Source organism: Pelmatolapia mariae, linkage group LG3_W (genome assembly GCF_036321145.2).
Source record: "Pelmatolapia mariae isolate MD_Pm_ZW linkage group LG3_W, Pm_UMD_F_2, whole genome shotgun sequence".
Lineage (NCBI taxonomy): Eukaryota > Metazoa > Chordata > Actinopteri > Cichliformes > Cichlidae > Pelmatolapia > Pelmatolapia mariae.
In genome coordinates, this window is record NC_086229.1 from 87,638,747 (window position 1) to 87,659,172 (window position 20,426).

The 20,426-nt window shown below is 38.9% G+C and overlaps 1 protein-coding gene and 1 pseudogene across 2 annotated transcripts; one reads left to right on the forward strand and one right to left on the reverse strand.

The window, feature by feature from the left end:
- The window catches only part of LOC134624042 (interferon-induced very large GTPase 1-like), a 39,093-nt pseudogene extending 25,816 nt beyond the window's left edge, over nucleotides 1-13,277 (forward strand).
- Nucleotides 1,449-6,620, reverse strand: LOC134624966 (zinc finger protein 271-like). 2 transcript variants are annotated; one of them, XM_063470210.1, is made up of 3 exons: nucleotides 6,374-6,620; nucleotides 5,008-5,102; nucleotides 1,449-4,562 (listed from the first exon to the last, which is right to left on the reverse strand). In XM_063470210.1, the coding sequence occupies exons 2-3, from the start codon at nucleotides 5,023-5,025 to the stop codon at nucleotides 2,982-2,984; spliced, it is 1,599 nt and encodes a 532-aa protein (XP_063326280.1). In that variant the 5' UTR covers nucleotides 5,026-5,102; nucleotides 6,374-6,620; the 3' UTR covers nucleotides 1,449-2,981. The 2 variants fall into 2 exon arrangements, with proteins under 2 accessions (XP_063326280.1, XP_063326279.1); XM_063470209.1 differs by lacking the exon at nucleotides 6,374-6,620 and having other exon boundaries at nucleotides 5,008-5,533.
- Nucleotides 13,278-20,426: the final 7,149 nt, after the last annotated feature.

The window sequence follows — 20,426 nt, forward strand, 5'->3', positions numbered from 1 at the left end:
TACCCTGCATTTATGGACTTCCTAAAATCCACAAGGAAGGTGTCCCACTCAGACCCATAGTCAGTAGCATAAACTCTGCCACTTCTAACATTGCAAAACACCTTGCTACCATCCTTGCACCTCTCGTGGGAAACACCCCACACCACATCAAGAACTCCACCGACTTCACCGACAAGGTCCAGAAACTTACCTTGGATCCAGATGAAACCATGGTGTCCTTTGATGTAGTCTCTCTCTTCACTTGCATACCCACCAAGCAGTGGCGTGTCTAGAAAATTTTTGTTGGGGGGGGCCAGGTAGGGGCACAGATTTGGAGAAGGGTGGCAGATGTAATTGGCAGATAATGTTAAAAAAATTCTACCAACCGTTAACCATAATTCAATAACCCTATAAACCTAATAACCGAATGCGCTTTTAACTCTTATTAGGATGAGATTTTAACCACTACGGTGCAAAGTGTTTAGATACTGCATTGATAAAGTACAAGAGATACAATCAGTGCTTTGTCAGTGTTTACTCAGCATTCAAGGACAGCAATATTTGCATAGTATTTTTACTGACATATAGTGCACATATGTTTTGGGCAAAAACATTTTTGAATATTAAAATACAAACATTTTTAACATACAATTGGCAAATTAGCCAATGCCAATGCAAAACTTTATCTGCCTATTAAAAAAAGAAGATAATCTTCTTACAAACTGGTGTTTGATTTTGAAACAGGAAAAAAGTGGGGAAACAACTGAAAAGACTAACATTTGAATAAAACCTGAAAGCAAGTAAATACTTTCTATGCTGCCTTATGGTAAACTTTGGTAATACTGATGTATAAAGAACAACACTGGCTGATGATGAAATACAGTCAGCTGGCATGGTGACACTGCCAGTATTAACCTGCAGGGCTGGACTGGGACAAAAAATTGGGCATTTTGACTACAGACCGGCCCACCAGGTATTAAAGCCATAAAGCCTTTGAATGAAAACAAACGCTGATGTGACAGTGATGTACACTGTCTTTTTGGTATATGTATGATTTCTATACATTTTACATCAGAACTTTGTTCGCAAGATTCAGATAATTATTTAATAAAAGCTAGATATTTTAAATGAGAATAAGAAAGAAAAGTATTTTTTGTGCCCCCCTCTGTTAATGAGGAACAAATCCTCATTTCATCCTATGATAACAGCATTTTCACCATTTCAGCCAATTCCTTTTGCACAATTGGTCTCTTGTGCTCAGGCAACCTGTTAGGCCATGAACACACTTTCATGGACAGGCTGTGTTTCAAAGTGGTGCTCCATGAGAGTTGTGCAGACGTGCAGGGGGGAGAAGACATCTGCAAACCGCTGTTGGAATGCCGGAACATCTGCTTTATTGGAATGTGTGAGATGATAATCACAAAGCATCTTAAACATACCCTCTGAAAATTTAATGCCCACAGCACGTTTTTGAGAAAAATCAAATATTTTATGACCTTTTTGTCCCTTGAAGATCATTTCAGTTTTTAATGAGCTGCAGGAACTGTGTTCAGTGTGAGTGGAGAACAGCCAAGTCTCCTCCTCTGATAAAGCTCCACATGTACCACCGAAAACAGTTAAATTAGTTTGAATCTGAAATCAGGGCTCAAACTTCTTGTTCTGAGACCATTTCTTTATTTTTCACACCAAACTGTTTAATAAGACAAACTTTACACAGAGTTCATCAAATGTAACTAATGCTTTAACATAAGGAGGAGCCAAAAATACATGTTTAATAGAATTTGAATTAACAAAAGGGTCCTTATGTGTGCTGCTGTTTTTAACGTTTAACATTTCTTTAAAATGAATACATTTAAAAAAAAGAAGTTAATTTTGGAAAAACTAAGAAAGTTCAAATGAAAGAAATTGATATATATCCATATCAGTAATTTTGATACAATATCAGTTTGGTAACAGTGAAACAGTTTATTTACAGCGTGGAATCGTTTGTGTTTGGAGTATGAACTGAGATTCCTGAAGCTCTTGTCACACTGGTCAGAGCTGAAGTTCACTTCCATGTGAGTACAATCATGTTTGTTACGATGACCTGATTGTGAGAAGTTTTTGTCACAGTGTCTGCACTTGTATGGTGTCTCTCCTGTGTGGATTTGCTAATTCTTGTTCGTTAAGCTCACGTGCAGTGGTGAAGGATGACCCACACTGGTCACAGATGTGCTTTTTGACCCCACTGTGGAAGAGTTCATGTATTTTTAATGTACTTGGTGTGTGGAAGCCTCTCCCACATTCTTTGCAGTAGTTCATTTTGTCTCCAGTGTGTCTATGTTGACGTGGTTTAAGGTCCCGTTGATGATTGGAGGTTTTTCCACAAAGGTCACAGAGAAACGTTTTCCCACCACCACAGTGACGACAGGGTTGAGAACTGGATCCATCTGTGTTGCTCTGCTTCTAAACAATGACAGCGTAAGTGATCTGTGCCAATGTCCAACTACGTTTTACTGTTTACATTATAACACTCAGCTTACCGAGCGAAAATTACTCTTCATTTTTCCAAACTGTTCATTCAGTATAACTCCATAAGTTTACTGATCAAACTTGTTCCAAAAAATCAGGTTAAAATTACAAGATAAAAAATCAATACATCCTCACAGAAACTGCACTTGTAGAGTTAATTTCTGGTGTGGATCTGTTGGTGTTTTTTTCAGGTGATGTGGAACTTTAAAAGTCTTTTCACACAGGTCACTTTTGTAAGGTCTCTCCTCAGAGTGGCTAAACATGTGTCGTTGTAACTGTGCATCTGTTGTAAACAGTTTCCCACACTGATCACAGCAGGAAACATAATTTCCAGTGTGAATCCGTAGGTGAATATTTTGGTACTGTTTGTCACTGAACCTTTTTCCACAAAAATCGCAGCTGTACGCCTTAATTCCAGAGTGGGTAACTAGATGCTTCTGTAAGTTTCGACTTTGAGCAAAAGCTTTACCACACAAGTCACAGTAGTGTGCTTAAACTCCACTGTGGATGAGTTGGTGCTTTTTTAAGCTTTGAGCAAGGGTAAAAGACTTTCCACACAAGTCACAGCTGTACGCTTTAACTCCACTGTGGATGAGTTGGTGTGTTTTTAAGGCTCCAGCCTGAGTAAAAGACTTTCCACACAAGTCACAGCTGTAAGGTTTAAATCCACTGTGAATGAGTTGGTGTGTTTTTAAGTTTTGAGCAAGGGTAAAAGACTTTCCACACAAGTCACAGCTGTAAGGTTTAACTCCACTGTGGATGAGTTGGTGTGTTTTTAAGGCTCCAGCCTGGGTAAAAGACTTTCCACACAAGTCACAGTTGTAAGGTTTAAATCCACTGTGAATGAGTTGGTGTGTTTTTAAGTTTTCTGCCTGGGTAAACCACTTTCCACACAAGTCACAGCTGTAAGGTTTAACTCCACTGTGGATGAGTTGGTGCTTTTTTAAGCCTCCAGCCCGGGCAAAAGACTGTCCACACAAGTCACAGCTGTAAGGTTTAACTCCACTGTGGATGAGTTGGTGTATTTTTAAGGCTCCAGCCCGGGAAAAAGACTTTCCACACAACTCACAGCTGTAAGGTTTAACTCCACTGTGGATGAGTTGGTGCTTTTTTAAGCCTCCAGCCCGGGCAAAAGACTTTCCACACAAGTCACAGCTGTAAGGTTTAACTCCACTGTGGATGAGTTGGTGTCTTTTTAAGCTTTGAGCATGGGTAAAAGGCTTTCCACACAAGTCACAGCTGTAAGGTTTAACTCCACTGTGGATGAGTTGGTGTTTTTTTAAGGCTCCAGCCCGGGCAAAAGACTTTCCACACAAGTCACAGCTGTACGCATTAACTCCACTGTGGATGAGTTGGTGTCTTTTTAAGCTTTGAGCATGGGTGAAAGGCTTTCCACACAAGTCACAGCTGTAAGGTTTAACTCCACTGTGGATGAGTTGGTGTTTTTTTAAGGCTCCAGCCCGGGCAAAAGGCTTTCCACACAAGTCACAGCTGTACGCATTAACTCCACTGTGGATGAGTTGGTGTCTTTTTAAGCTTTGAGCATGGGTAAAAGGCTTTCCACACAAGTCACAGCTGTAAAGTTTAACTCCACTGTGGATGATTTGGTGTTTTTTTAAGCCTCCAGTTCGGGCAAAAGACTTTCCACACAAGTCACAGCTGTATGGTTTAACTCCACTGTGGATGAGTTGGTGTGTTTTTAAGGCTCCAGCCTGAGTAAAAGACTTTCCACACAAGTCACAGCTGTAAGGTTTAAATCCACTGTGGATGAGTTGGTGTGTTTTTAAGTTTCCAGCCTGCACAAACGATTTTCCACACAAGTCACAGCTGTAAGGTTTAACTCCACTGTGGATGAGTTGGTGCTTTTTTAAGCCTCCAGCCCGGGCAAAAGACTTTCCACACAAGTCACAGCTGTAAGGTTTAAATCCACTGTGGATGAGTTGGTGCTTTTTTAAGCCTCCAGCCCGGGCAAAAGACTTTCCACACAAGTCACAGCTGTACGTTTTCTCTCCCCTTCTTCTGTGAGGTTTGTCGGCCTCCTGAGAGTGCTGACTTCTTGGTCCATGTTGGTCCTGCAGTGACAGAGATACAAACAGAGGCAGTGAGTGAAATGCAGCCGTGGAACAAACTCCCTCCATCAGTGGAATCAAACATGTCAACAAACACACTGCTGGTGTGTTACCACCACCTTCTGGTGATAGAATCACATTACAATGATGTGACACAATGAGAGGTATAATTAAAATGACATTAGGAAATATTGATCAGCGGAGAAAATCTTTTATTTCACAAAAAATTTTTGAGTTCAACTGATGATACTGTTGTTTCAATGTGTGTATATAAAATATGATCTTTGTATTTTCTTGTGACTTCTGTGGTTTCTGATTTTGAATGTAGATTCTGTATATATGGATGAGCCCAGGATGGAAAAGATAAAGCTGCTGTTAACGGGTTTTTAAAAACCAACCAGCTGAACACACAGTTTCAATAACAGTGTAACTGTGATGTTTTTCTCACCTTTTGTGTTGAAGACATTTTTTCCACTGTAGTGGCTGAGCTGAGTCCAAATGGCTGAAATTGTTCCTCTGCTGCTCCAACAGACTCTTCTGCTCCTGTTACTCAGCAAAAACGAAGTGTGTATGTATATGTTAAGAGAAAACTCAGGAGGCAAGAAACACAGACTCAGTGATATTGCATGTACATGGACGAATGCCCCAACACAGCCTCACACAGTGACGTGTATGAGACGAGTCACGGAGGATTCGTGCCGGGGCATCAGCTTGTTCTTTATTATATAGTCAGCTCTTACGTAGCATATCTCAGGGCGCCACCCCTTGTGAGTACGGAAACAACTCCTTAAAAGATAAGGCATATGGTGAAACTAAGGCGTAGGCGTTCAACTGTCAAAACATCACGCTTTGCCGCAACGTACTTTCACAAAGGGATAGTTGTACAAAACAGGAACTGGTCAAACTTATTTCAACAAATTCAGCAAGAGTGAGGTTTCCTGTGGCAGCTTCCTCATGCAAGCTTTGTCATGAAACACAGTATATGCAAGAGTTTTAAATGAAGCTAAACAACTAGGGATTTTTAACTACAATAGAGCATAATACATATAAAAACCCTTTAACAATATATATATATGTATTTATATATATATATATATATATATATATATATATATATATATATATATAATAGGGGTGCAACGATAAACAAAATTCACAGTTCGGTTCGATACTTTGGTGTCACGGTTCAATATTTTTTCGATACAAAAAAATGTTCATGCTCTTTCAATTCATTTATTAAAATTATAAATATATATTTTAACTCAAAAGTACAGTTTTTTAATTTAATGTTGCTGAAACAACAAAGTAATAAAAAAATAAATCTATCTGATCGAGAAATCACTCATCTTTGGAAAAGAGAGTTTATTACAGAGAAATGGCTCTTTCCGAAATAAAAGCTATACTATACGCTTCTTCTGGGGTACACTCTCAGCAGCATATTAAACATATCAGGTCCCCATAAGGAGAATCATGTGCTAACGGCTGTCTAAATGACACGGGTAAAGTTTGTAGCATGCGTGCTTGTTGTTTGTTTTAAAGGCTGATTGCCCTCCCCCAGGCTTGTACCCGTGGCTTCATGTCATGGGGTGGGGGTTGGTTGTTCTCCTCCCCTGCACTCCATCCTTTTGTTCATATTCCAAGATTATTTTTCTATATGTATTCTTACCCCCTAGCAACCGCCATATTATAATATTGCAAGCAATCACAAACTCTACAGTCTCTCTAACTTCAATGTATAGTAAGCAATCTATTATTCTCACCAGAGAAAAACTCAACATAAACTAAAACCACATCAAAGTTAGCTCCGTGCTTACTTTTAGATGAGCCCACAAACGAGAGAACTCTGTGATTAAGCTAGAAGCCTTTCCAAACACAGTTAACAGATCAGGAAGCTGAGACACACGTGATTCGCGCTGATCTCAGCTACAATCCAAGAGACAACGGTGGGAAGATCGATGCAGATATCGATTGAAAAGTAGGTAGTTGTATATGATCCTGTAAGTTTACTACTTTACTCCCGTTTCACGAAAAAGCAGCTCTCTCTGCTCGAGTCCTCTCCTGCGCACACACTTTGCTCCGCCCCCTTTACCCAGCTCTGCAGCGATTTGTTGCTGTGCGGTCACGTGACTCAGCTGCACAACGTAATCACGTGGTGTGTTATTTCAAAATTAGCGCGCTTCGGGATAGGGCTTTGGAGTTGACGTCACGCCGCAGTGCATTGTGGGATCGCGGCGCCATGTCAGAAGGCCACAAATCAAAACAAACACGATGGCCGTTTATCAATTCTCAAGTACGCGAGTACGTACTCGCGTTCTCGGCGAGTACGTACTCGCCGAGAACGCACGGGAGTACGGACTCGCCGAGAACGCGAGCACGATATGGGCAGAAATCTGTGCCATCAGAAACTGAATTTGAATAAGTTAAATTTGAATTTGAATTGCTCAGATTGAATCTGAATTGTAACTTGAATAAATGCTTTTGAAAACTGAATTTGAATTAGTCTAAATTGAAATTGAATTTATGGTTTGAAAATGATCATCACTAAATTGAAATTGAATTTTATATTTTGAAAATGAATTGATTTGCTTTGAAACTGCATTTTATCCTTTAAAAATTCAACTCTCGAATAATTTCAGTTTCACTTCTCACCATTCAGTTTCAGTTCTACAATTCAATTTCAGTTCCAAAATTCAGTTTTTTGGAACTTACATCCGGTTCCGGGTCAAGAGTAAACAGCGCAGATTAATAGAACTACGTTTTGCTAGCGGACCTAAAGTGTTACTGACGGGAATCTACAGCGTCTTGAGCTGAATTAAGACTTCAGAAGTCATTCGTCATGTCGAATGACCAGCGGATAAACTCTCAGGTTGGTAATAAATGTATTACATGTATAAGAACAAGCGTCATGTTAACAAATGATAGCCGTAAGGTAACTTTTATGCTTATTGTAGCTGTTAGCTAAAAACGCTAATTTAGCCTAGTTTGCCCTGAATTCAGCTTTGACAAACAAATATGATCGACTACTAGTAGTCGATCATATTCTACTCTAGTAGAATTCCAAAGTTGTCATCTTGTACCCTCTCAGAGCCCTGTATGCTTGCAGAGACCCCTACAGTAGGGAAACAGGCAAAACGGTGTCCAAACCTTTGTATTTGAGCTTTATTTATGTCTTACACAGCATCCCAACTCTTTAGCTAACTTAATAACTTTAGCTAAAGTGAATAGTTAGTCTAATTTATTAGTGCAGCATTACTGGATCACCTGTTTAAAGTGATATAATATGATATACAACTATCACTGTGTTTAACTACCATAATAATTCTTAGGGTACTGAGTGCATGCTTAATTAGTTGTTTTTTGAACATACTGCTCCATTGCTATGTTTGACAGGCTGAAGTTGTCATGTCACCTCCTAAATCGACCATCTTTTACAGGTGTTTTGTGGCAGAAATGGAGTGTCCACTGAAGACTGAAGATACTGAATCTCTACGCCTTGCCATTGATCCCTCTTGTGCCTTCATCTAGACAAGAGACATTAACTTAACCACTCTCACATGCTCTGTACCTACATCACCTTCCCTGACAGTCGTAGCTTGGCTCATCTGAGGGTGAAATTATAAGAATGTGTTATTTTGCAAAGTGCTCTCTAGGGTTCCTAAATAAAATATGGCATTGAGGTCATTTCTTTTGAATTAATCCCTTCTTCTGAAATATAAGAACCTCTCCTGGTTTTAATGGCACTTTGGATTTCCTTACTTTCTGTTCCACTTCCAAACCCAAATAGATGCTGACAAGCTGACACAGTAACATGGAAGAGGGAAAGAAGTTGGAAAGGACTACTACAAATAAACCTAATGCCTAACAATGAAAAATGTAAAATAAGAACAATAATAATAATAAAGATAAAAGATGAAGTAACAAGTTTTTAGTTTTTTGTTTATTCCAAATGATCATCCAGATGTCTGTGACGTGATGACAAACACCATAATGGAAGGCCTTAGTCATCACATGCTTAAACTCATCATATATTTTTGCATATGCTGAACAGGCAGTCAGACATGCTGTAACTGTGGGGTAGAAAACAGCATGAACACCATACGGCAGGGGTCTCAAACTCCAGTCCTCGAGGGCATGGAAAAGTTGCATGACACCGGCCCTCGAGGACTGGAGTTTGAGACCCCTGTCATATGGAATATGACAGGGGTGGTTGAACTGCATGAAGACTCTGAAGTTTCTCTTCTCTTCTGGCAGGACAGGAATGTAGCCTTGTCCTGTGAGCCACCGTAAGGATGTACTTGGAGTAGAACTGGACTGTCACCGGCCTCAGGCTCTTCACCTTTTCAAAGACAAAGCAGTCATTTAGATAAAATATTAGATATTGTTTACCTGTAAATGCACAAAGAGAATTTAGAAATGTAATTCTTGTCAAGAGTGAACAAGCACTGATAGTGTAATCTATAGCTGTGCCCAAACGTTTAGAGAATGAGACGTGTTGTTTGTTTATTTACAAAGTTTGCTGTTTCAGTGATAGTTGTATATCATATTATATCACTTCAAACAGAGGTGATCCAGTAATGCTGCACTAATGAATTAGACTAACTATTCACTTTAGCTAAAGTTATTAAGTTAGCTAAAGAGTTGGGATGCTGTGTAAGACATAAATAAAGCTCAAATACAAAGGTTTGGACACCGTTTTGCATGTTTCCCTACTGTAGGGGTCTCTGCAAGCATACAGGGCTCTGACAGGGTACAAGATGACAACTTTGGAATTCTACTGGAAACAGTCGATCATATTTGTCAAAGCTGAATTCAGGGCAAACTATGCTAAATTAGCGTTTTTAGTTAACAGCTACAATAAGCATAAAAGTTACCTTATGGCTATCATTTGTTAACATGACACTTGTTCTTATACATGTAATACATTTATTACCAACCTGAGAGTTTATCCGCTGGTCATTCGACATGACGAATGACTTCTGAAGTCTTAATTCAGCTCAAGACGCTGTAGATTCCCGTCAGTAACACTTTCGGTCCGCTAGCAAAACGTAGTTCTATTAATCTGCGCTTGACCCGGAACCGGATGTAAGTCCCAAAAAACTGAATTTTGGAACTGAAACTGAATGGTGAGAAGTGAAACTGAAATTATTCGAGAGTTGAATTTTTAAAGGATAAAATGCAGTTTCAAAGCAAATCAATTCATTTTCAAAATATAAAATTCAATTTCAATTTAGTGATGATCATTTTCAAACCATAAATTCAATTTCAATTTAGACTAATTCAAATTCAGTTTTCAAAAGCATTTATTCAAGTTACAATTCAGATTCAATCTGAGCAATTCAAATTCAAATTTAACTTATTCAAATTCAGTTTCTGATGGCACAGATTTCTGCCCATACCCACGGACTCGCGATTTGTACAATTGGAACACCAGCGTACGTGATGATGTCACAGGTCCGGAGTTTTTACTGCCATCCCCTCTTAATGTAACTGTGAGTAACATGTTATGAAGCTTAACTTTAATCACAGCCAAACCGGTTTACTCAGGAACAAATAAAACACTGAAATAAACCAAACATTAACATTTAGAAGTGATCTACGTGACTTATATATCATTTTTAACCTCAGTAGTGAAACCTCTATTAATAAAAATAGTGTACATGTACATACGTGTACGTACCTTAATAAAAACAAGCAGGTGAGATGTTAGAACGCTTTTATTTTTATTTTAGTGGACACCCAATACTATAGACAGCTGCTGGGGTTTCTTTAACCTGAGTAGTGAGAAGACCGCAAGCGGGGGGGGGGGGGGGTGGAAACGATGTGCTGGGAGTCCGCTGTTGACTTTTGGACGAAATGCATTCTGGGATATTTAGCTGTACCAAGTCCACACCGATGCATGCTCGATAAAACGGGCGGAGCGAGAACACATCCGGGACTTTTTCGCGTTCTCGGCTTGATGCGTACTTCGAATTGGAACAGTACTTGGTCTCCGACTGATGACGTATCACGAGTACACGAGAACGCAAGTACGCACAAGTATGCATATTGATAAACGGCCACTGTGTTGATAGCAGGACTGCCAGAACCATGCTTAAAATCAGCGCAAAAGACAAAGGGCTGTATCGCGAACGATTGCGCCCAGACGCCAAGAGACGGTACATGGAAAAAAATAGCGTGCATCGGTAATGTGGACCCGTATGAAAAAAGGCAGTGGAGTGGAAACCCAGACGGCCTACCGCCGTTGTCCTATCCCGATATCGTCGCGTACCTTGTCTGTGGAGTCAGCGCACACACGGCGAATCATTTTCGGAATTATAAATTCCTGGAGGCGCACATCTAATTCACAAACGGTTGGGTACAAGATTTGGCCGTTTTTAAGCCTCCAATTTGTGAGTACGTTGACCATATGACCAAGATACAGCCAGAGGTTGCCAGCTGTGCGTTGCCATGTAAATAGTTTGCATTTCATGTGTATGTACTTGCTAAGTACATGTGAACAGATCTTGAATAAAAAAAATAAACATACTTTTCTTTTCTGTGTCATATTTCATATGCTGGTTTGCCTGCAACAATGCCAAATAATACGCTACTCCGTCAACATGACGTGGTTCTGCAGCATCACACATTAGCATGTTTTATCTAATTATCTATGACCTCAGCGCATTCAAAATAACACGAAAAGCCTATTAAGAGAGATATGAATTTATTTAGAACTCACCGGAAAGAAAATGCCGCGAGCAAACCAACAAAAAATTGGGGATGGCAGAGAACTCGATATCCGCTCGTCTGACCGCTGCAATCCAAGCCTGACGTCTTCGTTTAGTAATATCGGATACATGAGATCCCTCCCGTTGCCTCCAGGAGGGGAAACGATGAAAAGAGAGCCCATTTTCCAGCTTCTTGCCTTCCCTAATGTGTGATCTAACGTTGCAACACAGCACGTATGAACCATAGCTGACGCATCCGTGTGCTTTCTTTGGCCTACTGTCATGGCGGGAGGGGGCGTGGCCCCGCTCCCGTGACATCACGCTCCAAAGCCCTATTGACGGCACGCCGCAATGCATTGTGGGTAGTGATGTGCGATACTGCATATTTTGGTATCGATCCGATACCAAGTAAATTCGGGCCAGTATCGCCGATACCAATACAGATATGATACTTTTCAATAAATAAGGTGGATACCTCATTGAATTGCTTGTTCTGAAGAAGACATTTCACCTCTCATCCGAGAATCTTCTTCAGTTCTGAAGAAGACGTTTCACCTCTCATCCGAGAAGCTTCTTCAGTTCTGAAGAAGCTTCTCGGATGAGAGGTGAAACGTCTTCAAGCAACTTAAAGAAGTCCAGACGCTTTTTCTTTGCAAACTCCTTTGACCAGAGAGCGAATGAATGAAATTGATCAAATCAAAGAGAACTGTAAAAGAGAGATTGAAAAGGTAGTTCATGTGTTGATAGATAAATGCAGAAAGAAAAACATCCAGATGAGTGATGAAGAGCTGGACAAAGAATTTGACAAGATGTGGAGTGAAACACTGAAGAAACTTTCTTTTTCTGAACAAAAGATCTTCACCAGCGTATCTCACTGCCTGAGAATCAATTTGTCACACAGGGAGAGTCGTGCATGTGAATTATTAAATCAAAAAATAAAAAGATAATGATAAATACAAGGAAATGTTTTGTGATGATTTTAAAGATTTGTTCCATGAACGAGACCAGTGTCAGAAGAAGGCAGACGAATTCACCAACCAATGTTTGAAGCCCGCTGTTAAAGACTTTATCAGTCGATCCCTGGGACCTGATAGCATTGGTGAAATGCTGACATGTGAGCAGTTCAGCACACGAATGTCCTTCCAGTATTCAGTTTTACTGGATTTACTTTCAAAGGATGATTTTGAAAACTATGTGAGCTATATTAACTCATATAAGAAATATATAAAGGCATGGATGCTCAACAAAATAGTGGAGCACTTCTCAATTGTGTCCACAATATCTGAGTTTGAGCACCGACATCTTCAGTCATGTATCAGAAACATAAATGATGCAATCAACAAGGCCAAAACAGGAAAGAGTGATGAAATGAAGACATTTGTTGAAGATATTTGTAAAGAACTTGGTGACAAACTGATCATTTCCCAGAATGCTCTTGGTGCTTTCATGATCCTGAGCAATGCTGACAAGAAACAGTTTGCTGACTGGCTCACAGTGTCTGTGAATGAGATGGAACAAGATCTGAGAAAAGAGTTTAAAAATGTAAACATTGAAATGAAACTACAGCATCTCCATGTGCAGCCCCAGAATGAGCTTTTCAACAAACTGGTTGGTTGTGGCAAGCAGTGTCCATTCTGCAAAGCTCCCTGTGATGCAGGAGGAGGAGCCCATGCTGAGCACTTTGCTCTACTGCATCGGCCTCAAGGTCTGGGAGGATTCAGTTGGCCAAAAACACAAAAACTGATCACTGACATATGCTCTTCTCTTGTGATCAGTGACCAGCGTTTTCGCTGCAGTGATACAAACCATGAAGAGATACAAGAAAATTTACCCAGACTGGAAAATCCCTCCAGATGTGAGCCTTGAGGCATCAGACTACTGGAAATATGTCGTTACAAGGTACAACAGAGACTTTGCCATGAAAATTAATGCAGTACCTGCTGATATTCCAGCAGCCTGGAATGACATCACAAAACAGAAGGCAGAAAAAAGCCTCAAAGAGTCTTTTTAATGTCCGATGAGATCACTGGAATTTCAGCAACTTTTCTTCTGGTGTGGCTACAGAAAATTAAAAGGCTACATTCATCCAAGGTGATCAAATTCTTACACAGTTGTTAAATATAGAGAGAGTACACTTTATATCAACACAGTCAAAAGTTTGGACACACTGTCACAGATTTGCTGTGTGGTAGGCAGGATGTAGACTCGAATGTAGGACTCAATGAAAAATTAAACATGTTTTAAACATATTTTAGATTCCTGAAAGTAGCCACCCTTTGTTTTCTTGACATTGCTGCAAACTCTTGGCCTTTTCTTAATGAGCTTCATGATGTAGTCACCTGAAATGGCTTTCACTTCATAGATGTGCCTTGTCAGGGTTCATTTGTGGAATTTCTTGCCTCCGTGAGTTGGGACCATCAGTAGCGTTGTGCAGAAGTCCGATTGGTACACCTGACTAATGACTGGTATTGTATACAGTATTATAAAACTAAACTGTAGCTTTTTCAAAGTCTAAAAGGAAAATTCTGACTTATTTGAATAACATTAAACATGTTTATGCTTATAATTAAACTGAAAAACAGGAAAAACAGAGGTGGAATGTAAATCAACACATTTTTTGTTGTCTAGCTTATAATGAGGCTCTGATATAACATATATTAAGTTTTTAAACATTAAACTATTGTATCAGGCTATTATATTGTTCTATTGTTGCTTTTAATTCAGTAAACCTTCTGAAAACACAATTTAAAAAACAGAAACAAATCAGGGCTTCTGCTTTTCTTTTCATTCCAATTAAAATTATTACACTCTTGGAAATGATGATAATAATATTTCCACTGTGGGATTTCCACGCAGCAGAAGTAACACTTCTACATGCTGTTAATAAATATCACTGTACCTGGCTCTTGTTTTGAGATTTTTGGGCTCATACCTTTTTTTAAATAATTAATGTTTGGGTTTTTGTCACCATTTCTTTTGGATATTTAGGTTGTCAGCATTGTTTATATATTACTTTCTAGTGACTTAGCTTATTATTCAAGTCTTGCATTCAAGGTTTGTGCCTACAACCTAGCAGCAAATTTTGGGCCCCACAAAATTTACTGCTTAAAACGAACTATTATGGATTTCAACATCTTATTTGTTTTTCATATGTACTTATTTTCAGTGATATCTTTTATAGCAGGAAATCAAACAGGTGTATAATTTTTTTCTGTCTCTATTGCCATATTTTTCAAGGAACCCATATTTCACAACAGCATAATAAAACAGGAAATTCTGTTTTGCCACCCAAACATTTTTAGTGGCCCCCATATGGTAGCCTCTATGAAAAAAATCTGGAGGTGCAACTGGGGGTATGATCAGAAACATTATTTCAGTAACGCCAGGGCCCAGCCCAAATGGTTCCGGTTCATAGAAAATGGGGCTGGTGGCACATTGAAATGGAACGCGGCCCTTCTGTGGAAGAAAGGTAACAGGAGCAATGGGACGTCCCACGCTATAAAATCTAATTAGTTCACAGAACTCAAAAAAACAATGCAAACTCGTTGCCTCAAAAAATTGAGTAAAGTTTTGCTTAAGATAATTAAGTTAGGGCAACTTACTCATTTTGAGTACACTGTACAACCTTGTTAGTTCCCAGAACTCAAAAAAACTATGCAAACTCATTGCCTCAAAAAATCTAAGTAAAGCTTACTTAAGTTGCCTTTTAGGACAACTTGTTCATTGCAAGTCTGCAGGATTAAGAATAACTTGATATTTCTGACTGTACAATACTAATTGTTTATCTACTGAAAAACATTTCAGGTTCAACAAATGAAAAAACAATTTGTGGTAACCTGAATATGATTAAAAATAATTAACAACATTTTTTGTAGTGATGTTAAAATCAGCCCAACTTTTATTTTCAAATGCAAAAAAGTATAACAGCCAACATACTGGACACTGTTCTGCTGAACAACAAACAATTATATTGCCATCACTGTTATAATCTTACAATGAAACAAATCTCAGATTTAATTATTAAGAAAATAAGCTTAGGCCTACCACAAGTTTGTTTTGTACTTACATTACTTATATAATCAAAATAAAATATTTGTTGTTCTGTCACAAGTGCAGTCTCTAATTTAAACAACACATTTGTTTTCCATTCCAACACATGAGCTGGAATGTTGTAATATTTTAAGGATGGCTTGTTTCCAGTCCAGGCATTACTGCCTGAATGACTGTCATGGATCGAGGTGATCCAAATGTAGGTGCAGAAGAAAGTCTTTAACTTCCCTTCAGTACAGTGGCAGTGGATGTGGGTTGGAGATGCAATGAGCTTGAACCTGCAGGCGACCATCTTCACTGATCACACCGTCTGTGACGGAGGACTCATCTCTCCTGGTGTCCTGCAAGCAAACAATCATATTTTTTGGAACACGAACTTACACACGGTCACAGAGCGCTCGCACAGGAGACACTCATGGACTCGCGCTTTGTCACCGTCTGCGTTCTTTATTTATACAAGATTGATCTGTGTGTGTGTGTGTGTGTGTGTGTGTGTGTGTGTGTGTGTGTGTGTGTGTTACAAAGATAACATCATCACTCCAGTAGCGGGACTTTCCCTTTTCTACATCTGTATGTTCTCGTAAAAGAGCTGAGCTTTCTTCTTCTCTACATCTAAATGTTCAGAACAACAGGAAGCTGTTAGTATCTGCATAAGTTCAGCACACAAATTACTAGGTGAAAGGTCATGTAGACATGTGCCTAATTATAAAAAGAATACATTTCATGTAACTGATCAAAACATAATTTTCTTCTGACAAATGCGATCCTCCTTTTCCCCAGATTACCCTTTCTGGGTACAAATACAGGCCATTTACTTATTTTTTTATTTTATTTTTTTTTTTACCAAGCATTAAACATTAAGTCTCTCTCTTCTAAATGATTTAATAATGATCAACATATTTATTCTGCCTTACAGAAACAGCATTGCACATATTGAAGGTTTTCGCTACTTGTTAAAAGTCTGTTAATTTCCTTTGTATCCAGCCTCTGTGTTGATCTTCCGGTTCAGCCTGTTTTCCATGTACTACATGTACCAGGTACTTGTACTTCTCCCCAGCTGATGATTGTTTCCAGATCACATCACAAAATCATCCACCAGTGCTTCACACTCCTCCTCCTGCCATCACTAATACATCCAGCCTCTGCAGAATCATGAGGGTATTTCTGAAGGTGTCTTGACTCAGACTTGTACTGAATGTCCAGGACAGAACTGTCCACCCATGGAGGTCCTGCTGCACATCACTAAATCAGACAGAGCTCGGCCCAGTCTCACATACTGTGGTCAGTCTGTCAGGCAGTCAGTAATCCATGAGGTGGTGTTTACTGACATTAGTGTGGTTTTTCCTCACTAGCAGCAGCTGAATCATTTTTCAAAGCACTTGAGAAATCAAAGAAGGTGATCATTAACCCTGCAGAAAGTAGATGATTTCATCATCTAAGTTCAACAACTACAATTCATCACAATAACTGATCTCTCAAAGCAGACATGGCTCTCTTAGAGCTAAATACCAGTGAAGGATTAAACTGCTCCCCCTACTGTCTAAAACAGGTATGAACAACAGGACGGCAACAACTTAGATTTTTGCTCATTTATCTGTTCAGTGCCTTCCCTTCTTTTCTGTGCTGCAGGCTGTGACCCAGTAATCAGTCTTAATGTGCTGTCTTAAAGCATGTTTAAGTTTCTAAAATGCATCAGGAAAGGGGAGATCTGAAGGATCTACTATATCCTGAGTAAAGTGTTTTTACCAATGATGTATAAAAGAGACATAACAAACAGGGAGTGGAAACAGGACTCTGTAAATATGTAGGAGTGTGCTGCAACAAAACAATGGACAGCAGCATCTGTGCCAAACATAATTTATAACTGACTTTGCTTCAATGGCTCGGAGGCATGAATACCTCTCGTCTTAGCTCTTTTCTCTTCATGTCTTCTTCACCTTGTCTGCTCACCTGTCATGTGTGAGGGACTGAGCTGCAATTTGATGATTGGGGAAATAAGAGCAAAAGAATCCAGGATGTATAATCCAAAAAATAAAAAGAGGGGGAAGAATTTGTTTCTGTGTTATCTTAACTGTTAAATTGCATTCAGTATTTCCTGGATGAGAGAATTATTCTGTCTCTGGCACAGACTTACAAGTCTCACTTATCACACGGACCCACCCAAATACTTTAGTAGTACTCTGCTGTAACAAAACAATGGATGTGCTATATTTAACTGGCATTGCTTTAAAACGACTAAGCAAGGATGTCTGATATTGTTAAAATCCTCTTAGCTCCTCTCTACATGTTTTCCTCGCTTCACTTGCTCACTTCTCTGGTGGGAGGAGCTAAGATATACTGATAGGTTCAAGGAAACGAGCGGAAAGAAATCAAGGATGCATGAACTGAAAAATAAGAGAAGGAAGAATTTGTTCATTTGTTGGTTCGGTTGTTTCCTCGCTGTCGGCATTTCCTGGATGTCGGAGTTAATCTGTGTCAACTACTTGACACGTGAGGACTGAAAGTACATGCATAAAGACCTTAAAGAATCAGGGAGGGTAAGCTCAATCAATGTTATCAGCAGATTTAAGTTATGACTTTCCTCTACTTGTAGCCATTGTGTAAGTGAACCCACACTTGTGTGCATTGCACTCTTAGCTACTTCACTCAGCTCACTGTGATGCCGAACTGGTAAATGGACTGTTTCTTATTTATGTTACACTTTTCTACTCTAACTGAGCAATCTAAGTGCTTTTTATTATAAACTACATTCAGGTAGAGCAGAAGGTACCTAACAATTCATATTTTTAGTAATCAAATCAAATAATAATAATAATATAACTGTCAGAGTGGAATAAACTCTTCTGTCCCTCAGACATCTCTCGTCGGTAAAGAACCTTTTGCTCTTTTGATCTTTTTGTTTCCAATCTCTAAGTTTTTAAGAACTTTTCATGTGAGTCTGCAGACACTGTCCACCCACAGCTGCAAATTACTAAATCTTAAACATAAAATAAAATAATTAGTAACATTATCCCAGCAGTGTAATGAGTCATGATGAGTAATGAGTAAGTCAGTGAGTTAAATAGCAAAGCATCACACAGTTGCTGCAGACTTTTACAGGAACTCTATTGTTTTAAGATCTGGTGGCTGTGGAGGCCATTTAAGTTCAGTGAACTCCTTTTAATGTTCATCATAACAGTTTGAGATGATTTAAACTTTGGGTCATGGAACTTTATCCTGCTAGAAACATCTGTCCGACTGTGGGTGCACTGTGTTCATAAAGGGGTGGAGATGGTCAGCAGCAACACTCAGACAGGCAACAGCATTTAAATAACTGCTCAGATGGTCCTGAGTGATATAAAGTACATCAGCAACAGCAGCACGAACTGTTGATACAAGGAAGGATGGATCCAGGCTTTCATGTCATTTTGTGCTAAATTCTGACCCAAACATCTAAATGTCACAGCAGAAATCAAGACCGATCAGCAGTTTATCAAATATTCAGACCAGCCTGTCTGGCACCAAAAAACAAAATCACTTTAATTACTTTTCTTCCCCATCAGCAGGTCATCTTGAATAAAGTTCAATGTGGAGCTGCTCTTTATCATAATCCTGTCATAAAATAATAACAATAATATTATAAAAACAATAAAAGCATTCAATACAAGAGACCTGAAAGCTATAAATATTTTGTCTTCCACACCTCAGTTAGATCATGTTACTTTAATAAAAGTGTGTTTGTGGAAATTTGAAATTATTGTAATTCTTACTTTCATCTGTGAAATTAACCCTGAAGTTTATAATTATATATATATAATAAATGTTTTCCACATATTTCATGTCTTTAATTTGCAACACAACAGACAACTTTGCAGTAAACTTTGCAGTAAATGAGCTAAGAAAGTTTACTGTGAAAGATTTTACAATGAATCAGCTGATTCTAAGTGAAACTGAAAGTGTTCACCCAGCAGTTTAAAAGGGTTGCGTGCTCCTGGACTGCATTCTCGCTTTGTTTCTTCCCTTAAGAAAGACATTTGTCTACAGCATTGAGAGATCAGAAAGAAAACTGTATTACAACATATCATGTTTACCAAGGGCACATCTGCTTTATAAAGGTAAGTTTACAGGTAAGTCTAAACTTTGCTTTAAATTGTGACGTTATGTGCATATAAGGTAAGATCAAAACTAGTAAAAAAATAAATCCAGGATTTTCCAGCACCAGCAGATAAAAGAAAAAATACTGACATTTGTTTTAATTAAAAGGTTTAAATATCATCATTTATTTTCGTTTTCTTTTATTGACATCAATTTCATTTTTTTACATTTTCAATTATTCAACTGGTGTGTTAGACTAATGTGTGCAGAAATGCAGGCCCATAGCTATTGGAGCCCAGAGCTGCACAGGAACCTGAAAACCATGTTCAGTGTTATAATGGCAGTTTTTTTTTTTTAATTAAAGGAGAAGACAACACAGTTTCCTTTTCTTCTTTTTCAAAATGTGAGAAATAGTCTTTGGGCATAAAACATTTAATACTTGGCTATCTTTACTGTCAACAGAGAGAAGCTGAATTAAATCTGGAACAACAGCTGACTACAGAGTCTGTAACAGCGATGGAGGTAAAATAAATGAAAAAGATGTCCTCATTACATAGGCTACGTTCACACTGCAGGTGTTAATGCTCAATTCCGATTTTTTGATCAAATCCGATTTTTTTGTCTGCTCGTTCACACTACAAATAAAATGCGACAGCAAACGCGCTCTAGTGTGAACGCTCAAAGCGGCCCGCATGCGCAAAAGAAGACGTCACACACAACGCGCTCTGTTTAGACCCAGAGCAAACAATATTGTTTGACTGATGGCCCTTAAAATAAAGACTTCGGACTTTAGGTTTCTCAATTTTTGCTTTAAGTTATTTTGTTATTTACATAATAATGTAAATAACCTAATAATGATCCTTATTGCTGTTTTAGAGAGGAGCGGTGCTTCAAAGGATAGTTGCAGATTTCTGTCAGAATCTGCAGATTATACAGTACAAATAAAATGTTCACGTTTCTCCAACGTTGTCTTCCCAACAGTTTCACTAACATCTACACTGGATGGCCAGGAAGTGTTCACGATGTCTTCTCGGGC